Here is a 17,621-nt window from a genome sequence, read left to right on the forward strand (position 1 = left end):
CGTGCTAAAAAGCTTTGTATCTAAAAACATTTTTTGGACCCACCCCCCCTCCCCCCCCCCCCCCCTCCTTCCTCATTATCTCCTTCTCATCTCCATCTCAGGTGGTACCATGGCAAGCTAGACCGAAACATTGCTGAGGAGCGGCTGCGCCAGGCCCGGAACCCTGGCAGCTACCTCATCAGGGAGAGCGACCGCCGGCCCGGTTCCTTCGTCCTGTCTTTCCTCAGTGTGACCAACGTGGTCAACCATTTCAGGTATGACGGAGCACACGCAACACGCAGAAACAACTGAATCTCAGCGATAGGCCCAGTTTGGTGGTGGTCCCATTGCAAATTATTTAGCATGTTTGTAGTTGCTTTTTTTTTCAGGGATGTAACTTTATTTGACCTGACTTGGCCTACACAATGCTGACGAAGTGTTTGTCCATTAAACTATTTTTTTTCCATTGCTGCTGTAATTTACGGGTAAACCAAAAGGATAATGTAAGGATCCTCAAGGTGTCATCTGTGTTCACCGTACCAGTTATAGAAGATGGCATACCCTGCAACAGAGAGAGCTTTGTGTTTGGAATAGTTTGAATAGTTTGATCTGACATGAACTCTCTATGCTCTATTGAGCCCTTTTTAGTAGGTGAAATCAAATGTAGTGCGGCATGTCATAATAGGCTGGCAGCATGCCACCCTCAAGTAGAAGATAAGGATAGGGGAAGTACCGAAGTTATTTATTACATGCTCACCAAAAGGGCAGAGATCCATCGACACCGCAGCCAAAGAGCAACCTCAGAGATGAGCCGATACGGAGTTGAGAATGTTTAGGGTTGAAGTGGTTTCTGGTGCCGTGTCCTGCCACTGTAGACCACCTCAGCCTATTTGTGTCACAGTCATTCAAACAGCTTGAGAACAATGTTTTTATTATGTGTATCGACTCTGCTGGAACCCATGACTCTGCGTGTGTGGCGTGACGCAGAAGACTTCATTGTGTGGGTGGACCTGAAGTAAAAGAATGAAGAAGTACACTTGTCTAACAACAATACCGTGGGGTATTTAACAACCTCATGGTCAATGAAACAAAGCAGAGTAGCATTACAAATGTTCCTCCCTTTCAACGGATATGTTCTAGGCTACGGCCACACTTCTACGTTTCCATTTTAATACGCATAACTTTTGCTGTGTTTACACTGAGCGTCCGCACTACTCCGGAGTTTTCGAGCCCCGGAAACGAAGGAGTTTAGAAACGCTTTGAAAACTGGACCGGCGGAACCGCATACGTTTTAAAATGATGACATAGACACCCGCTACTTGTTTGGGTCTTATCACATGACCCTTTTCCAGAAGAAAACTAAAAACAGCCTTGATTATATTCCAGGCGTTGCTGACCTTGTTGTCTATACTAGCAGTTCAATTCAGCATTTTATAATTCTACTATTGCCGACATGCGGAGGAAGCAAGCTGTTATTGGAGCGATTAGCGAGCACCGTGTCCGGCGTGTCCAGTATCAGCACTACAGAGCGGGTGTTTGAAGTCACGGTTTGCAGCTTTGAGGAGGGCGACGGGTACAAAACGGAGGACTTTCCTTTTCTTATTAATGTTATTTTGCTCTGCACAACTATTGTGAAGTACACAAAGAAACTGTAAACAAACAAAAGCATAAATGCTCTCTGGTACGACAGAGACTTCAGCCAACCGGCAGAGCTACGAGTGTAAAAACGGACGACAACAAAACCGAGGAAACGAGTGAGAGATGTGTGCTGACTACATTTATTGACCCAAAATCTAGTGAACTTTGATTAAGTGTTCATTTTAAAGTACATTTCATGTGTGTGAGAGAGACAGACAGAGCAAGACCTGCAGCCTTAACTAAGTTTAAAGAAAAATTCCACAAAATGTGTCTGTTTGAATATATAGAGGAAGATCTTAAGTATCAAGTTAGACCTTTTCATTATTAAAGAGTAATATAATACTCTACTCTACACCGGCTCAAGCATGCCCAGTGGGCGTGAATCGTCATGTGATATTCAATCAATAAGCACGCTACTGAGAATAACATTTTGGGTTTACAGGTATCACCCAGCATTGATTAAGTGTGTGTTTAATACCAGCTGTTGTGCTTAAAGACTTACTGTGGGCCTGTGATGAAAGTCCTTTACTGGCACATATCTGTTCAGCCCATTGTGCTGTTTTTGGCTAAACTGTAATTTCATAAAATGTTCCAGTATTTGTTGCTGCTACTCTACTGCTCATGTTTGACCGTTAGTCCTAATGTTACCCGTTAGAAAGCAAAAAGGTTCTGAAAGAGCAACAATGACATCATCTACTTAACTCACGTGGATTTAGTGTGGAGCCGTGATGTCATTGACATCACGGCTCCACACTAAATCCACTAAATAAATGCTGGTAGGTGCTGGAAAAAGGAAGCGCTTTTTGTAAGGACATTATGAACATACGGTTGTTTGCGTGACACTTGAAAAGGTTGATGTGCTTAGATTGTGCACAATGAGTAATCACACAAGTGCATTTGTTATAAACCATCAATGAAAGATCCACTCAATTGATGAACAGAGATTCAGGATTAGTGGTTCTAAACTGGGAGATGCTTTAGAACAATCGCAAATGACAAACATCCTGGTCATGATGGACTCAACAGGACAGCCTCCATCTCTCTCTTCCTCTCACTGTCTGAAGTCCTCTTTAGATACATATTTACTATTTTCTGACATTTAGGGATTGTGGTGCAGCTGCTTAGTTTTATGTTGTATCTTAGTTTATATCTGATACGTTTCATCTGTGGTGAAAAACAACGATGCAGAACAGTCCAGATGGATATTTCTCTGTCCAATGAATCAAAGTAGAACCTGTTCTATTCCCTCTACTGCTCGGAGATGAGTCTGTATTTACAAACAACTGTGCTTTCTTTTGTCATTGTCGTGTTTTTCTCTCAACAGGATAATCGCCATGTGTGGAGACTATTACATTGGTGGGCGGCGGTTCTCATCTCTATCGGACCTGATTGGTTACTACAGCTATGTGTCTTGTCTGCTAAAAGGAGAGAAACTGCTATCGCCAGTGGCGCCCCCTGAGGTGAGACTGTATACTCTAATACTCTAATAAAGGTCAATTCCCCTCCAATTTTACATTTTACATGACATTACTTGATATTTGTATTTTTCCCTCTCTTGTAGTTGTTTTTAAAAATGAATATTGCGAAATACACCGTGTCTAAATAATATAAGGTACTCCCAGTCGGTTAATTGTATAAGATTGATACTTAAGATCTTCCTCTTTATACTCAAAAAGACAAATTTTGTGGAAAAAAAGAACCATTATATCTTTAAAACTTAGTTCCAAGGTTGCAGGTCTTTCACTCACACACACACACACACACACACACGCACACGCGCACTCACCAAATTTACTTTAAAAACGAACACTTACAAATCAAAGTTTTGCTAGATTATGGATCAATAAATTAGTTCCACACACGTCTCTCACTCGTTTTGGCCGCTTGTTGTTTTCAGCAATGGATCACACCGACTAAGTAAATTCGTCTCCTATGCTGTTTGAAATGGAATAGGAACGAACTTTCTACAGAGATCAAGAAAAAGGAAATATAAAACTTTTAAAATATGTCAAATGCATGTAAAACCTGTGACAATCAGCTGTAAGGTATGCTAAGCAAAGCTTGATTTCATGAAATGTTGTCCTGTAAAAGTAGTTAAACCTGATTTAAATGTTTGAGGGTTGAAAGATATTTATCTCTTTGTGGTAACTTGAAGTCAGCCTTGATTCCTTTAATCAGCCACTCGCTCAATTTACAAGGGAGTATTTAGTCACGTCTTCCTCCTTCTTTTGCTTTCAGGCAGTATTCAGAACGGTTTAAGGCAAAGCTCAACCTAATGCTAATTACCTTTTTCAGTGGAGTGTGATATCTCCCAGAGGGACTCGTAGTAGAACACTAGATTTTGTGGAGTAATTGGGGGATTTAACATGGATGTGGCTTTTGAAGGTCAGAGTTTTATTCTTTGTGTGTATGTTTCCACAGCCCGTAGAGGACAGGAGGAGAGTCAGGGCCATACTTCCATACACCAAAGTGCCAGATACTGATGAGATCAGGTAAGGCTCTCACAAATATGATCTACAATCTTTGATTCACGGACGATCCCTGATGGTTTGCTCCCAAATAGCAGCCTAGTAGTCCTTTGATTTATTTTTGTTTATTTTGGGGGGGGGATCACAGGCCTGCTCTTCTCCTCACAGCAGCCTGGGAAGCACATCATCTGACTTGTTATTGAAAAACAGTCGTGCCCCTGTCATTAAGCTGCAGTAGGCACACTTACTGATGATCCCAGCTATCCCTGATTTCCTGAATGTGATAAACATCTGTCTGAAGTCCACCTCCACCATGAGTCTGCCAGGGAGCCTCTGGCCTAAAGGACAGACATGCAAATACCTTCCATGTTATGAGTCAGAGGAGACACCTGCTGGTAGTGCTCTGGTATTACAAGACAAGCAGACAATATCTTTATTTGACATTATCCAGATTACGATGCCTCGACGGAGCAGAAGTGTGATAGAGAGAGATGGTTGTCGTGTTACAACGATATATGTATCGCAGAGTTTACAGTCTTTATTTTTGCCATATTGACTAATTTGTCTCGCGCTCGTGTCTTCAGCTTCCTGAAAGGGGACATGTTTATTGTTCACAATGAACTGGACGATGGCTGGATGTGGGTGACCAATGTTCGCACAGAGGTGCAGGGCCTCATCGTGGAGGATCTGGTGGAGGAGGTGGTAAGTACAGCACAAGATATAAAGGCTATATCTTAAGAAGATGTGTATCAAAACATCAAAGACGATTATATGGAATAAAGACAAAATGATTAGTGGCATCTGCACTTCAAGCTCTGTGGATCAAAAGAAACCAAAATGGCATTAGCATAGCACCAACGGTAGTGATATGATGTATGAATATACAGCACAACAGTCCATAGATGTAACAAAGACTGCACTCATTGGTCCATTAGAGTTGCTGTCAGTTGGTTGACAGATTTCGGTTTCTTATATTCTTTCAGGGACGGGAGGAGGATCCACATGAGGGAAAAGCGTAAGTCTCACTTTTATTAATGATCTGATCAACTGGAAAATGTCAAAGCAAGACGTAAAGGTTCACATGCATACTTTTGAGATGGTGTTGTTGCAGCAGGTTCTACCAGATGTTTGCATTGAGTTGATTGAGTTAACTGTATCCTCTGCACCTCGTTCTCCTGTTGGTCTCTTTGGACCTCCTGAACAGCTGGTATCATGGAAAGATCACCAAGCAAGAGGCCTACAACCTGCTGATGACAGGTACCATTCCTCTTGGCCTTTCTTCGGGCGAGCGTTATTCATCACGTTTGTCCGAATCTGTTGCTGACCTTTCTCTTTCTCACTCGATCTGATTCTTTTTCTCACCTCGTAGTTGGCCAGGTGTGCAGTTTTCTAGTCCGACCATCAGACAACACACCCGGGGACTACTCCCTCTTCTTTCGCACCAATGAAAACATCCAAAGGTTTAAGATCTCCCCCACTCCCACTAATCAGTACATGATGGGGGGGAGGTACTACAACAGGTACGTTTGGCAATGTGGCTGCCTTCAGGAGAGATTACATGCTAACTGTAGCATTTTAGAAGTTGCAGCTAGCCTGTAATGTGTATTTTGACTTACAATAACTGATATACTGAGTCTTGTTTGCTGGCAGTGTCACTGACATCATCGACCATTACAAAAAAGAGCAGATTGTCGAGGGCTACAACCTGAAAGAGCCAGTTTCAGTGCAGGTATGTACCAATGTATTTTAGCGTTATTGAGCCTGTTTGATGTTGTGTGTTTGACCTAAAGGAATGACAGGCAAAGGGGTTTTATAAGACTTAAATGCTCACATTTCTCACATGTTTATTGCCATGCACAGTATCCAAATGATGGAAGCCAGTGTCACTGAACTGTAAATGTACATTCTGAAGTAAATATATTACATCAGACATGTTTGTTTTCCTCAAAATCTAGAACATCTCTCTGGGGCAGCAGTTCTAGCACTTCATTTAAGCATTGTTATGTAAGCTGCCGCTTTCAATGGAATTGGTCTGACGGTTGTGTGATGGCTCGATCTGTTGTATTTCCCGTAGCACCAGGAACAAGTTCTTACTGACACAGTGGACGGGAGAGAAATTTATAACACTATCAGACGGAAAACAAAAGACGCTTTCTACAAAAACATTGTGAAGAAAGGCTACATCCAGTTCAACAAAGGTACGTGTGACAGTAGCTCCTCGTAATATCACGAACACTAACTTCCCCGTCCTTGTCTTGTGGTCATGTCGGTCACGATCTACCATTATGATTATTAATACCTTTTTATTGATTCCTGTCACTTTCAGGGAAAGGCAAAAGATGGAAGAACCTTTACTTTATCCTGGAGGGTAACGACGCCCAGCTCATCTACTTTGAGAGCGAAAAGAGAGCCACCAAACCCAAAGGGCTGATCGACCTGAGTGTGTGCTCCGTGTATGGTGTGCACGACAGTCTGTTTGGCAGGTGAGGTGTATTTCAGTCAAGCTGTCAGGAAGCACTGAATGATCAGCTGCTCAGACACCACATGAAAGGAATTTCTTTCAAATGATGTATCATCTTATACAAAGTAATACAACATCTTCTCTCTTCTATTTTTTTTAGGCCACACTGTTTCCAGATTGTTGTGCAGCACTTTAGTGAGGAACAGTACATATTCTACTTTGCGGGGGAGTCTCCAGAGCAGTCACAGGTAATGAGAGGGTCCGCACCCCCCTATCACTGATAGACCTGCACATCTATTTCAATGCTGAGTCCAAAATACTATCACTTTACGCTCTGTCTCGAAAAATGAGTCAACGCTGGGAACTGCTTTTAGAAAAAGAAAACACATTTGCAGCCTGAGCTGGTTCTACATCAGATACAGAGGACCACTGAATGGTTTGGTTCAGTGGTAATCAGGACCTCCGTATGTGACAAAGAACCATTCAAGTACAAACCGTGTGGACAGTTTACAGAGTTGTGAGTTCTTCCAGAGACGGAGCTCATGACAACTGAGATTTCTAAATGTTCTGACAGTGTTCTGTTGTTGCAGGATTGGATGAAATGCCTTCACACTTTCTGCAGTAACTTAAGGAAAACCACTCAGCCGGCTACCAACAAAAGACTTCGACAGGTGACAAAGTAGTAACAGTACATGATCAAACCTAAAACGGTCACACAGAAAGACTTTAAAATGCTCTTAAGCTCCCAATTTCAATATCTGAATTAGTGGATTTGTTTTTATTCAACAAACACAAAATCACGAAGTGACCTTTTATCTTGGCTGGCTTGTCTCACTTTGAACTAGTTCACTGTTCTGCCATTGTCAGACAAGTCAATCTTGTTACTGCATAATTACACCATTCCCACACTTTGCTCAGCCTAAATTATTATTTTGAAGGCTTCATGCCCGGCCACCCCTTCAATATATTTAGTTTAACCTTTAAAGGCAATTCATGAGGTTTATTTGTAGTTCATGTCATCTATAGGTAGCTTCTTAAACACTAGACTAGACGTACAGAAGCGTATTGTGAACGGGATAGATCAGAGTCTCTGTAGAGGTGGAGATTGGGAGGTAATGGGTGGAAATCCTTTGCTGAAAGTTTAATATTTTTCTTCTCTCAGGTGAGCAGCCTGGTGCTGTATGTGGAGGAGGCCCACAAGCTGCCAGTGAAGTATTTTACCAACCCCTACTGTAACATCTACCTGAACAGCGTCCAGGTGGCTAAAACTCACCCAAGGGAGGGGCAGAACCCCGTCTTCACAGAAGAGTTCATCTTTGAGTGAGTCCGTCATTGCATGTTTTCCTTCCTGGGATTCCTCCACTGCTCTGTTATTTTATCGCCCTCACATTTCCATCAACCCATCTTGGTAAGAAAATAAATAACATTTTCTCTACTTATTTACAGAATAATAAACTGTATTGATCTGTTGTTTCAGTGATCTGTCGAGTGAAATCAACAGGTTTGAAATCAGCCTGAGCAACAAAACAAAAAAGAGCAAAGAAAGTGACATCTGTGAGTACATCACTTAAAAACAAATGTAAGCACTCAACGTCTCTGCATTCACCTCATCTCCTCTTTGTTTTATCTCACGCCTGGATCTCTCTCCCGCTCAGTGTTCATGCGTTGCCAGCTGAACCGTCTGCAGAAGGGCCAGATGATTGATGAGTGGTTCCCTCTCAGCTCCCATGTGCCTCTGAAGGGCATCGAGCCCGGCTCTCTACGCGTACGCGCCCGCTACTCCATGGAGAAGATCATGCCCGAAGAGGAGTACAGCGAGTTCAAAGAGGTCTGAGCCGCTGGAAAGTGCTTTGATTTTTGCCCATCAACTGTCTGCTTCTCTTGTTATTCACTTAAAACGACCAATGATATCATTGTTGTGTGTGTGTGTCCTCTGCAGATGATCTTGCACAAAGAGTTCCACGTTATCTACGCTCTGGCCCATGTGTGTGGTCAGGACCGCACCTTATTGGCCAGCCTCCTCCTGCGGATCTTCAGACACGAGAAGGCTGAAGCCCCTCTGCTCAGGATTCTAAATGACCGAGAGATTAACGTGGAAGGTAGGAAAGCAATAACAACAACAAACGATGATGAATTAATGGATCTGCATACGATTCACTTCAGGAACCCACCATCTATTAATGTGGAGTTAAATGATATAGATTTTGTGTAAATGAGTGCTGAAACCCTCCATCCTTCTCTGGAGCAACATGTCCGTCTGCAGTGTGTTACAGGGTTCAGCTTTATTGTTTGGTTTGTTTGGCTTAGAAACACCACGTGCACATACACTTGCATTCACTTTCTCTGCTTGTGCACTACTACCAGATGAAGCCACGACATTATTCCGAGCGACCACACTGGCCAGCACACTGATGGAGCAGTACATGAAGGCCACCGCCACGCCGTTTGTCCACCACGCTCTCAAAGACACCATCCTCAAGATCATGGAGAGCAAACAGTCCTGCGAGGTAAAGACCTGACAAAGAGGTTCTCTCTTCCGCACAGCAGTACAAGTTCCTGAGCTGTTTGGCCTGTAGACGCAAATCCAAACATGCAGCGACGCAGCATCAGCATGGCTGAGGTCTCAAGGGTGCTGTGTGTGAGCCCTAATGTGTTTCTCTTACTCCCCTAAAGTTCTTTCTCTCTCCATCTTTGCTTTTAAGCTGAACCCTTCCAAACTGGAAAAGAATGAGGACGTGAACCTGAACCTGGCTCATCTCCTCAACATCCTGTCTGAACTGGTGGAGAAGATCTTCATGGCTGCTGAGATCCTCCCACCGTAAGAACAACCACACATGTACTCGCACACAGTGGGGTCCCGTGCTGTGGGTAGATCACTCAGACTGGCTTCAAAGAGAAACTCAAAGGCAACGGTCTAATAAACCCAAATAATCCGTCTTTTTTCTCTCTTTGATGACCCGTTCAGGACATTGAGGTTCATCTATGGCTGTCTGCAGAAGTCCGTGCAGCAGAAATGGCCCACGAACACCACCATGAAGACCAGAGTTGTAAGGTAAAGAGGCACAAATAATCAATGTTGGACACACTTCTGTTGGGACTTAAAAAGCTGTCAACATAGTCTTTATTAACTGTGTATTAGTATTCCAACTTTCACATGTTATTTAGTGTTTGTTCTTCAGTCTAACTTACTTCATCCATTCTACTTCCAGTGGCTTCGTCTTCCTGAGACTGATCTGTCCGGCCATCCTCAACCCCAGACTGTTCAACATCATAGCTGGTGAGCATCCGTCAAAAACGGCACGCAAAAAGCCACCCGTTTGCCATGTGACATGTTACAATGTGTGTTTCGTACGACACCTCTCTTCTTGCAGACGCTCCATCTTCAGCAGCAGGCAGGACCCTCACACTGGTGGCGAAGTCTGTCCAGAACCTGGCCAACCTGGTTGAATTCGGTGCTAAGGTGTGGATGATGCACTAGAAACAATAGCATGCTGAAGAAATATTGCTTTGACAGTGGCTGCACATTGGTTATTATGCCTGATGTAGACTCATTCTCCAAATGTTTTCTCTATCCTGAAACAGGAACCCTACATGGAGGGTGTGAACCCTTTCATCAAAAACAACAAACACAGGATGATCATGTTTCTGGATGAGTTGGGGGTGAGTAACACTCTTTGCCTTCTGATCAAACCACCAGACGTCTCTAATACGTCCTTGCCGAGCCTGACCGCTGACTAAACTTCACAAGCTTAGAAACGTGTCCACTGTGTTTGTAGAATGTCCCCGAGCTCCCTGAAGCCACCGAGCACTTTAGGACGGATCTGTCCCGGGACCTGGCTGCACTGCACGAGGTCTGTGCCTCGCACTCCGACGAGCTCCGGACGCTGAGCAACGAGAGGGGAGCGCAGCAGGTCAGAGACCGGCGATACGCGCAGGACGTTATACGCCGTCCCGTCTCAGAAAGCTGTATCTAATCTCCGTTTCCTCCTCTGCAGCACGTGTTGAAAAAGCTGCTGGCCATCACGGAGCTCCTCCAGCAGAAGCAGGCTCAGTACGCCATGTCCAACAGCAACAGGTAGTACTGCACTCCTCTCCTCTCATCTTCCCATCAAGTCTCCTCCACCGGAGTGCAGCGCAGAGGAGACCTAGCATGCTCTACCCTCATCACCATGGCAACCCCTCCATCATGTCGTCGTCCTCCTCCAGTCGTCCCGCCCATCCCCCACCCACCACACGCCATCTTGTCCCGTTCACCACCAAGAGAGCTATGCAACAACCGACGCAGTACCTAAAAAAACATATTAAAAATAAATACCTGCACCAGTGACTGACAGCTGTGTGCACAGGAGACATATTTTACTCTCATAGACTGTGTTCAGGACGCTGACGTGGGTACAGTTCATTCCCTTCATCACGAGGGCCAAATATTAAGTTTCTTTGTACCTGCTGTGTGTTCTGATAGCACAGGTTGCCAAAGTGTACCCCTCCCCCCCCTCCCCTCCTCCTTCCTGCTCAATATGAGGAAAGTGACATGAAGAAGCTAATTCTCTCAGTCCCCCTTTCTTGTAACTGGATTATGAGCGATAAAGCTTTTTATACTGTAATTTACTGATTTATTTGAAGGTTGTAACAATATCCGCAAAGTGCTGAGACTAGCATTTCTGTCTTTGTTCTTTCTTTGTTTTCTAGATTGAAACAGTTTTTTCAGAGAAGTATGGTTATTTTATATTAAGAATAAATTCTCTTGCTGGAATCATGAGTATATAAGTGAGATAAGCTGAATTTCTCTTTTTCCTCAGATTGTATCAGCTATTTTGATTATTTGGTCTTTTTTGAAACTTCTCAATGCCAGACAAGACACGTAATCAGAGAAACCAAGTAAAATGAAAGTGTTTACAGCAGCAACATTTTTTGAGTAGTACAGATTGTATCAGCCATGCATGCACTTATTAAACAGTTTTTGTAAAGTAGATTACGGAGTCATTCATTGTCCCCGGACAAAGGTGGAGAACGTATGCACACTTAATAATCTATCACTGTTTAATCTGCAGAAACAAGACACAAAATGTAGAAAAATATCTTTATTCCTACTGCAGAACAAACCCAGGTCTTCAATATGCTGTAGAAAAGTAAATATAACGTGTAAACGTCTGCAAACTGTCTCTGCCTCCCCATTGTATCTTCTGTAACGGCACGGTCGGCCAATCTTCACAGTTTAATATTGGAATAAACTGTTGGTACACTAGAATAATATCTTTAAATGCTCATATCAGGTCTTCATCAGTCCATTCCTGCAATGAAAAAATAAGTTAAAATATGTAGCTTAACTAAGTTTTGTCGGCATGTTATTCAAAACATGGTCTCACCTCATCTTCTGTTAAACGAGGTTCTTTCGCTACATGACCGTCTTCTTCATATCCTCGCTTTCGTTTGCTGCAATAAGTTAAGAATTACTGTTAAATATTTCATAATCAGAAGGACCTTTACAACCCCTAACCGGTGGTCAACACTGTTCCTTTCATTCAACGTTTGTGACCGACCCCCTTTAAGTCCATTTTCAACGCTCATCTAGGAAAAGTCATGTGGCATCTAGTGTCCACCACACCTTCATGACCGCCATTGGTAGTTCTAGTTCCCCCATGTCTCTCCATTTTCAATCGTTACGCCGCTCCATTTAGACTAGTTCACACCATGTATGAATACATAGACAATAAGTGATTCCCCGAGCATGGGCCTGTCACAAACATGTCCACTTTATCTTACAGGACAGAGTGCACCATCATGTCACTGGCTGCTGCCATCCAGGTAATGTGACTTTCGCAGGTTTCTACCCGAGAATCAAAGCGTGGTAGTCGGACCACACGACCAGCCGGCCAAAGCGAGTCCTCGCCCCGTGAGGCGCCCTACCGAAGACTTACGTCAGTTTGTATTTATAAGCATGTGGCCTAGATTCCTGGCAGTTCAAAACGCAATATGGCTGTTCTCTGTGGGAAACCACTTGCTGCATATCTGAATACTGTCCTTTCCAAAGCCCTTCCCCAAAAAACGCTTCAGACACGGGGTGTTGAACTGATTTAAAATTAGACAAGAAGTCTTGGAAGAGATGATTTCTATGAAGATGGACCTGAGATACAGTCGACTGCGGAGATGTCTGAACTTCTTTTATCCTGGTATTCCTGCCACTCCCCCAGTCTCCCTGGTTCTGGTTAACTGACCCTGATCAGACACTCCTGTGAGGATTACAGTGGGGGGGCAATCCAAAGCATTGAAGTAGCGTTTTTTTCTGCCGTCATCAGGGAAATTTAACACAGCACCTCTCTCCAAGATGACACAAGCCTTAACTCCTTTCTACACACCACCCCACTCGCCCACGTCACCTGCTTTTATGACGAGCTCTTTCTTCGAACCACTAACGACATTGTACGAACTACCACGCAGCACCGGAACCACTTGTTCGATTTTTTTTTTTATATGCTGCTTTGTTTGTCGATATTATACACTTAGGCTTCTATAAAAGCGTATGGTGTTTGTGTGTGTGATCTAGCTGAATGATAGTTTGTAGGAGATATCTGTAACCTGTGCATGTGTTAATCCTAAATGGATCCTGCTATAGTGTGTGGGCCTACATATATGCTGCTCTAACAAACATCACCCGAACTCCCTCGAAGCCTTGGGGGGGAGGAGGGGGTGTAAACGAAAGCTTTCATGCATTTGCAGTCTCTCGCTCTTTTCCAGAACACTTCTGCACCGACTATTTTCATATAGATTCATCCCGAGAAGTCATGCCATGCACAGATTTATCATGTTCAAAGTCATGAGGGGGGGGGTGTGTCGGCCTCGTGTGCCTCCTGGTGACTCGAGCCGCTGCAGAGTCTGAATCTGTGCCTGTCATAGCTCGAGAGTTTACCAAACTGTTTACTGTAGTTGCACTTAAAGATACCACGGACCTCACCGACCTCACCAAGTGTTTAACGGACGGCTGGCGACAGCCTCGACGTCTCCTCGTCAGCGATACCAATATCAGCTGTGCTACATGGTATGGGTGATGAATGTGGCGTGCTGTTGTACTTCCTTTCTGTATTTCATACAGCTGATGATGTGTTCCTTTTTATTTTTCTACCTGATACTGAACAGTGAAACCTTTTTGCATCTTAGATACGACAACCTGGCTAAAATAAAACTGTTACTATGTATAACAACAGAAGACGTGAGTTGCTTACTGTGTGTGTGGGTGACGGAAATACATGACACTTAATGTGCCCAAAATGACACGACACTAGTTCTGTCTTAATATAGGGACTAGATCAACTCCACAATAAAGTCACATATAGTATGGCAGTGTGACAATATAGTGTTCTCTCTCAGAGTAAACTTCATCTCCTTACTTGCTTGAACTGGAAAACTCCGCATGAATCCTCTCCAACTTCTTTTTGGAAGCATTCACCTCCTCCGGTTTAGGAAGTTCATACTTCTTCAGGAGGGTTTTCATCCCTGGATGAACACAGAAAACATTTACTTTAGTCTTGGATCAGACTTGTTGTCATGAGTGAAGCTCAAAGGGCTCAACATCACCAACTTGTGGTGTGAAATGAAGGTGCAGTTTACTCACGTCTCATAGAGTCGTACATCTTTGAGAGAGTCTCTTTGTCCTCTTTCAGTCGCAGACATTCATTCAGGTAGCTTGACATTTAAAAAAAAAAAAAAAAAAAAAAAAAGATTGTAAAGATTGTTTACATTTACAAACTTTCAACTTAAGAGTTCTATCTTTATTCTGCTGGAACATATTCCCAAAAAAACAAATGTGTTAATGATGCTCATCCAGCTGATTATTTAATTAAGTTTATTACCGTTTATTATTACTAAATTACTTCAAGATCTACTTTTTAAAAATTCAAACTTAGCACCTCTCCATGCTGAGACCGGCTCTCGAGGCGCTGTTCAGAATAGCTGTTAGAGCAATCTGAGAGGGGGGGAACAGCAGTCCTGCGTCCGTCATGGCCGCCTGTGTCAGAAAGTCATCTGCACTCTTCCTCAGCGACTCGGGGTTCTCCAGCGTGGGGTACCTTGTCTGAAGGATGACATTTATGAAAAAGGACATAATTCATTGAGACGGGACAAAACATGTGAACTGCTAAATGAGCCAGATTTGGACTACGGGTGCCAGAGTAATATCTGCAGCTCTCTCCAGGGGTCCAGCTACCTTGAGGTCGATGAGCAGGCCCTCCATCGGTCTGTAGGGGTTGTGGACCACCAGGTGAAAGTTGAGCTGTTGGATCAGCAGCAGTTCAAACTCCAGGATCTGTTCCAGAACCCTTTCCTGCCCCGCCGGGGTCTCCTGAAGAAGGTTGCCCACAAACTGGGTGCTGGAAACGTTGAACTCATCCACTTTACAGGACAGGTAGGCACAAGTCAGCCTGAAACAGGAAGGTCAGGTAAGAACCAGCCTGAACAATAAAGGATTCTTCCCAAATGGAGCTACTAAAGTTGCTAAAGGCATCCCAGCATTTACAGTTGTAAACACATTAATTCATATTTTAATTAAATAACTGGATTTGCAGTTCGCCTACCATGTTTACATACAGCTAGGACTTTTTGGTCATTCAAGCTAAATAAATGTTGCTTTTTTAATTCCCCCTCAAACATATCTGTACTCACATGATAATCCTGGGGTGGTACTCCATGATGGAGTTGTTCAGGTAGAATCTTCTGAAGTACATGATGGCTGTACCCTGCACAGGTGAGACACATGTAGGTCAGATATGCCATAATAGACGAATCTGGAGTATTTTTTCCTTCCTACATTCATGTGGATGAGTCAAAGACCGAGCGGCTGGGAGGCGGGGTTAAAGGAAACGCTAGTGCGCATGCTCAACGGGGCAATTTCAGAGCGAGATGGTTAGATAAAGCACAGACACATACCACAACAGACTTGGGCATTACAGGCTTGAAGGCATTGCAGAAGTCCACCATCCTCTTCTCGTAGTGTCGGATTAAAACCTCTTCCTCGTGACGCTCCAAGAGCTTGGACTCACTTACCCAAGGCTGGTTCAGAGAGAGAGAGGAGGTGGAGTACACTGTCAACACACACGTGTGCCTGTTGTCCTTGTTATGGTATTATTTTTATGTAACGTCAAATATTACCTTCCCACCCTCTAGCATCTTGTTGCGGAAATTCTGGTTGGCCTTGTATCTCTTCTGCTCAACATCGTCTTCACTTGCAAAAATCCAGTATTTCCCCTGTGAACTTTTGTGGAACATGGCTGCCTCTGCAAGAAAAGAGGAAAAACAGAACCGTGACAGAAAATAAGAGTGAACGTTGGATGCGACGTTTTCCCAGTTTGCTGCAGAATCAATTAAACATACTTTAAGTGTGTCTAAATATGCGCTAGTCCATTCAAAACCGGATAGCGTTGACAAACACCAGCAATAACAAAAACGATCCGCGTCGCAACTGTTCTGTGTCAAAGTTGTCCCCTTGTGATGACGTGTATTACCGTATTTTATGATACAGTGCGCAAAATAAATATTTATCAGTACGCTTCTAGTGCCCTGATATCTGCCATAAACCTCAACGCAATATGAATATGAAAATATTTATGGATTATAAAGCTAGAGCTTAAATAGTATCCAGTTATTTTTATTCATGGTTGTATGAGGTACTTATCCATGGTCGTTATAACCTACAGTTAACTTCTATTACACTAAAACACTTTTTACACCATTTATTATTTTCATTCTATTCAGTCACGTGAGGCCGATAATTCCTGAGTATTGGGTTTGGTATGAGTTATTCATTTTAGTTGTCCCCACTTAGGATCGGATAAGAAAAGGATGTCTTGTTTCTCTAAAAACGTATTATCTCGTTGTCTCTCTCCTTGCATCTCTCTACGCATCTCTGGTTGAAGGGACTAAGCACGTAAGGGTATGTGGATGCAATTTAGGAGACTTGATGCACCCACAATGTCGTTTATCATAAAACGTCATGTCATAAAAAAAGTTTTAAAAAAGGCAAATAGTTCAATATGTCATATAAATGTCATCATGTAGTATGTCATAAAGAAATTTATATTATAGATGCCACACAGAAATGATATAGTATGTCTTAAAAATGTCATTGTATAGTTTGCTATAAAAATCATATATATCAAAAAATATCATAGTATAATATGCCATAGAAAACAGATACTATTTAAGATTTCATAGATTTCATAATATGGTTTGTAATAAAAAAGTTATAGAAAATGTCATAGTATAAAGTATGCCATACAAGTGTCATAGTATAGTATGCAATAAATGTAAAAGTATGGTACGGCATTAAAAATAATAAAAAGTAATTGTATAGTATGTTGGAAAAATTCGAAAACAAGTCATAGTATAGTATGTCAAAAAAACATCATAAGTCATAATTCAACTTTTATTTCAGACTCATGAGTCCATATACATGAGTCATAGTATAGTATATTGGAAAAAAAGTCATAAAAGGTGATAGTATAGTATGTCAGAAACAAGTCATAGTATAGTATATTATAAAAAGCCATAGTATAGTTATACCATAACTTTTGAATTACTTTTTTTGAAAAACAATACTATGACTTTCATATATATTTTTTTCGACAGACTTTCAACGTACTATACTGTGATATTTTAATGACGTTTTTGGACATATATTGCATTTTCATTACTCTTATCAACATATTTACCTTTTAATGCTTTACTTTGACTTCTTTGATTTTTTTTGACATATTACTATGGCATTTTTATGATTTTTATAAAAATTGTTTTTCCACCTAGTATTATATGACTTTTTGTGAATTTTTCAACATACTATACTTTGACTTTTTTAATGATATTTTTTCGACATACTATACTAAAAATATCATACAAATCTAAAAAAAAAATCGAATAATAGTATGTCACAGAGAGTCATAGCATCACTAATATAGTTTGTCATAATAATTATTAGGTTAGATTAGATTAGAAAACTTTATTAATCCCCAGTGGGGAAACTCATTCATAGTATACTTGTAAGGATTACAGATACTAGAACCCAAAAGCACAACTCGGAGACAAGATAT

General features: G+C 42.2%; 2 protein-coding genes across 5 annotated transcripts in view; one reads left to right on the forward strand and one right to left on the reverse strand.

Moving 5' to 3' along the window:
- Positions 1 to 14,218, forward strand: part of LOC116384440 (ras GTPase-activating protein 1) — a 26,201-nt gene extending 11,983 nt beyond the window's left edge. For 2 of the 3 annotated variants that reach the window (XM_031849092.1, XM_031849094.1), the window contains exons 2-26: positions 102 to 254; positions 2,942 to 3,077; positions 4,039 to 4,109; positions 4,670 to 4,787; positions 5,069 to 5,100; positions 5,290 to 5,342; positions 5,455 to 5,605; positions 5,736 to 5,814; positions 6,160 to 6,283; positions 6,412 to 6,568; positions 6,707 to 6,794; positions 7,137 to 7,217; positions 7,709 to 7,866; positions 8,024 to 8,100; positions 8,202 to 8,374; positions 8,486 to 8,645; positions 8,911 to 9,053; positions 9,249 to 9,364; positions 9,512 to 9,598; positions 9,756 to 9,823; positions 9,918 to 10,006; positions 10,129 to 10,206; positions 10,323 to 10,457; positions 10,542 to 10,621; positions 12,312 to 14,218. In XM_031849092.1, the coding sequence (XP_031704952.1) occupies positions 102 to 254; positions 2,942 to 3,077; positions 4,039 to 4,109; positions 4,670 to 4,787; positions 5,069 to 5,100; positions 5,290 to 5,342; positions 5,455 to 5,605; positions 5,736 to 5,814; positions 6,160 to 6,283; positions 6,412 to 6,568; positions 6,707 to 6,794; positions 7,137 to 7,217; positions 7,709 to 7,866; positions 8,024 to 8,100; positions 8,202 to 8,374; positions 8,486 to 8,645; positions 8,911 to 9,053; positions 9,249 to 9,364; positions 9,512 to 9,598; positions 9,756 to 9,823; positions 9,918 to 10,006; positions 10,129 to 10,206; positions 10,323 to 10,457; positions 10,542 to 10,621; positions 12,312 to 12,360 (2,656 nt within the window). In that variant the 3' untranslated portion in view covers positions 12,361 to 14,218. Of the gene's footprint in view, positions 1 to 101; positions 255 to 2,941; positions 3,078 to 4,038; positions 4,110 to 4,669; positions 4,788 to 5,068; positions 5,101 to 5,289; positions 5,343 to 5,454; positions 5,606 to 5,735; positions 5,815 to 6,159; positions 6,284 to 6,411; positions 6,569 to 6,706; positions 6,795 to 7,136; positions 7,218 to 7,708; positions 7,867 to 8,023; positions 8,101 to 8,201; positions 8,375 to 8,485; positions 8,646 to 8,910; positions 9,054 to 9,248; positions 9,365 to 9,511; positions 9,599 to 9,755; positions 9,824 to 9,917; positions 10,007 to 10,128; positions 10,207 to 10,322; positions 10,458 to 10,541; positions 11,704 to 12,311 lie in introns of those variants that run through there. The other variant, XM_031849093.1, reaches the window with a different exon arrangement.
- On the reverse strand, positions 10,952 to 15,998 carry ccnh (cyclin H). 2 transcript variants are annotated; one of them, XM_031849095.1, is made up of 10 exons: positions 15,910 to 15,998; positions 15,688 to 15,812; positions 15,466 to 15,588; positions 15,202 to 15,275; positions 14,747 to 14,960; positions 14,451 to 14,614; positions 14,156 to 14,226; positions 13,932 to 14,037; positions 11,913 to 11,979; positions 10,952 to 11,837 (listed from the first exon to the last, which is right to left on the reverse strand). In XM_031849095.1, the coding sequence occupies exons 2-10, from the start codon at positions 15,802 to 15,804 to the stop codon at positions 11,811 to 11,813; spliced, it is 963 nt and encodes a 320-aa protein (XP_031704955.1). In that variant the 5' UTR covers positions 15,805 to 15,812; positions 15,910 to 15,998; the 3' UTR covers positions 10,952 to 11,810. The 2 variants fall into 2 exon arrangements, with proteins under 2 accessions (XP_031704955.1, XP_031704956.1); XM_031849096.1 differs by having other exon boundaries at positions 15,688 to 15,998.
- Between the last annotated feature and the right edge of the window lie 1,623 nt (positions 15,999 to 17,621).

Source organism: Anarrhichthys ocellatus, unplaced genomic scaffold (genome assembly GCF_004355925.1).
Source record: "Anarrhichthys ocellatus isolate YVR2014 unplaced genomic scaffold, GSC_Weel_1.0 scaffold9, whole genome shotgun sequence".
NCBI classification, from domain to species: domain Eukaryota; kingdom Metazoa; phylum Chordata; class Actinopteri; order Perciformes; family Anarhichadidae; genus Anarrhichthys; species Anarrhichthys ocellatus.

Bases quoted from the DNA above. Each gene is read 5' to 3' on its own strand.
- ccnh (XM_031849095.1), bottom strand. From the start codon at position 15,804: ATGTTCCACAAAAGTTCACAGGGGAAATACTGGATTTTTGCAAGTGAA. The intron at 15,589-15,687 runs GTAATATTTGAC...TCTCTGAACCAG, and splicing joins AGATGCTAGAGGGTGGGAAG to CCTTGGGTAAGTGAGTCCAA. The intron at 15,276-15,465 runs GTATGTGTCTGT...TCACCTGTGCAG, and splicing joins TAATGCCCAAGTCTGTTGTG to GGTACAGCCATCATGTACTT.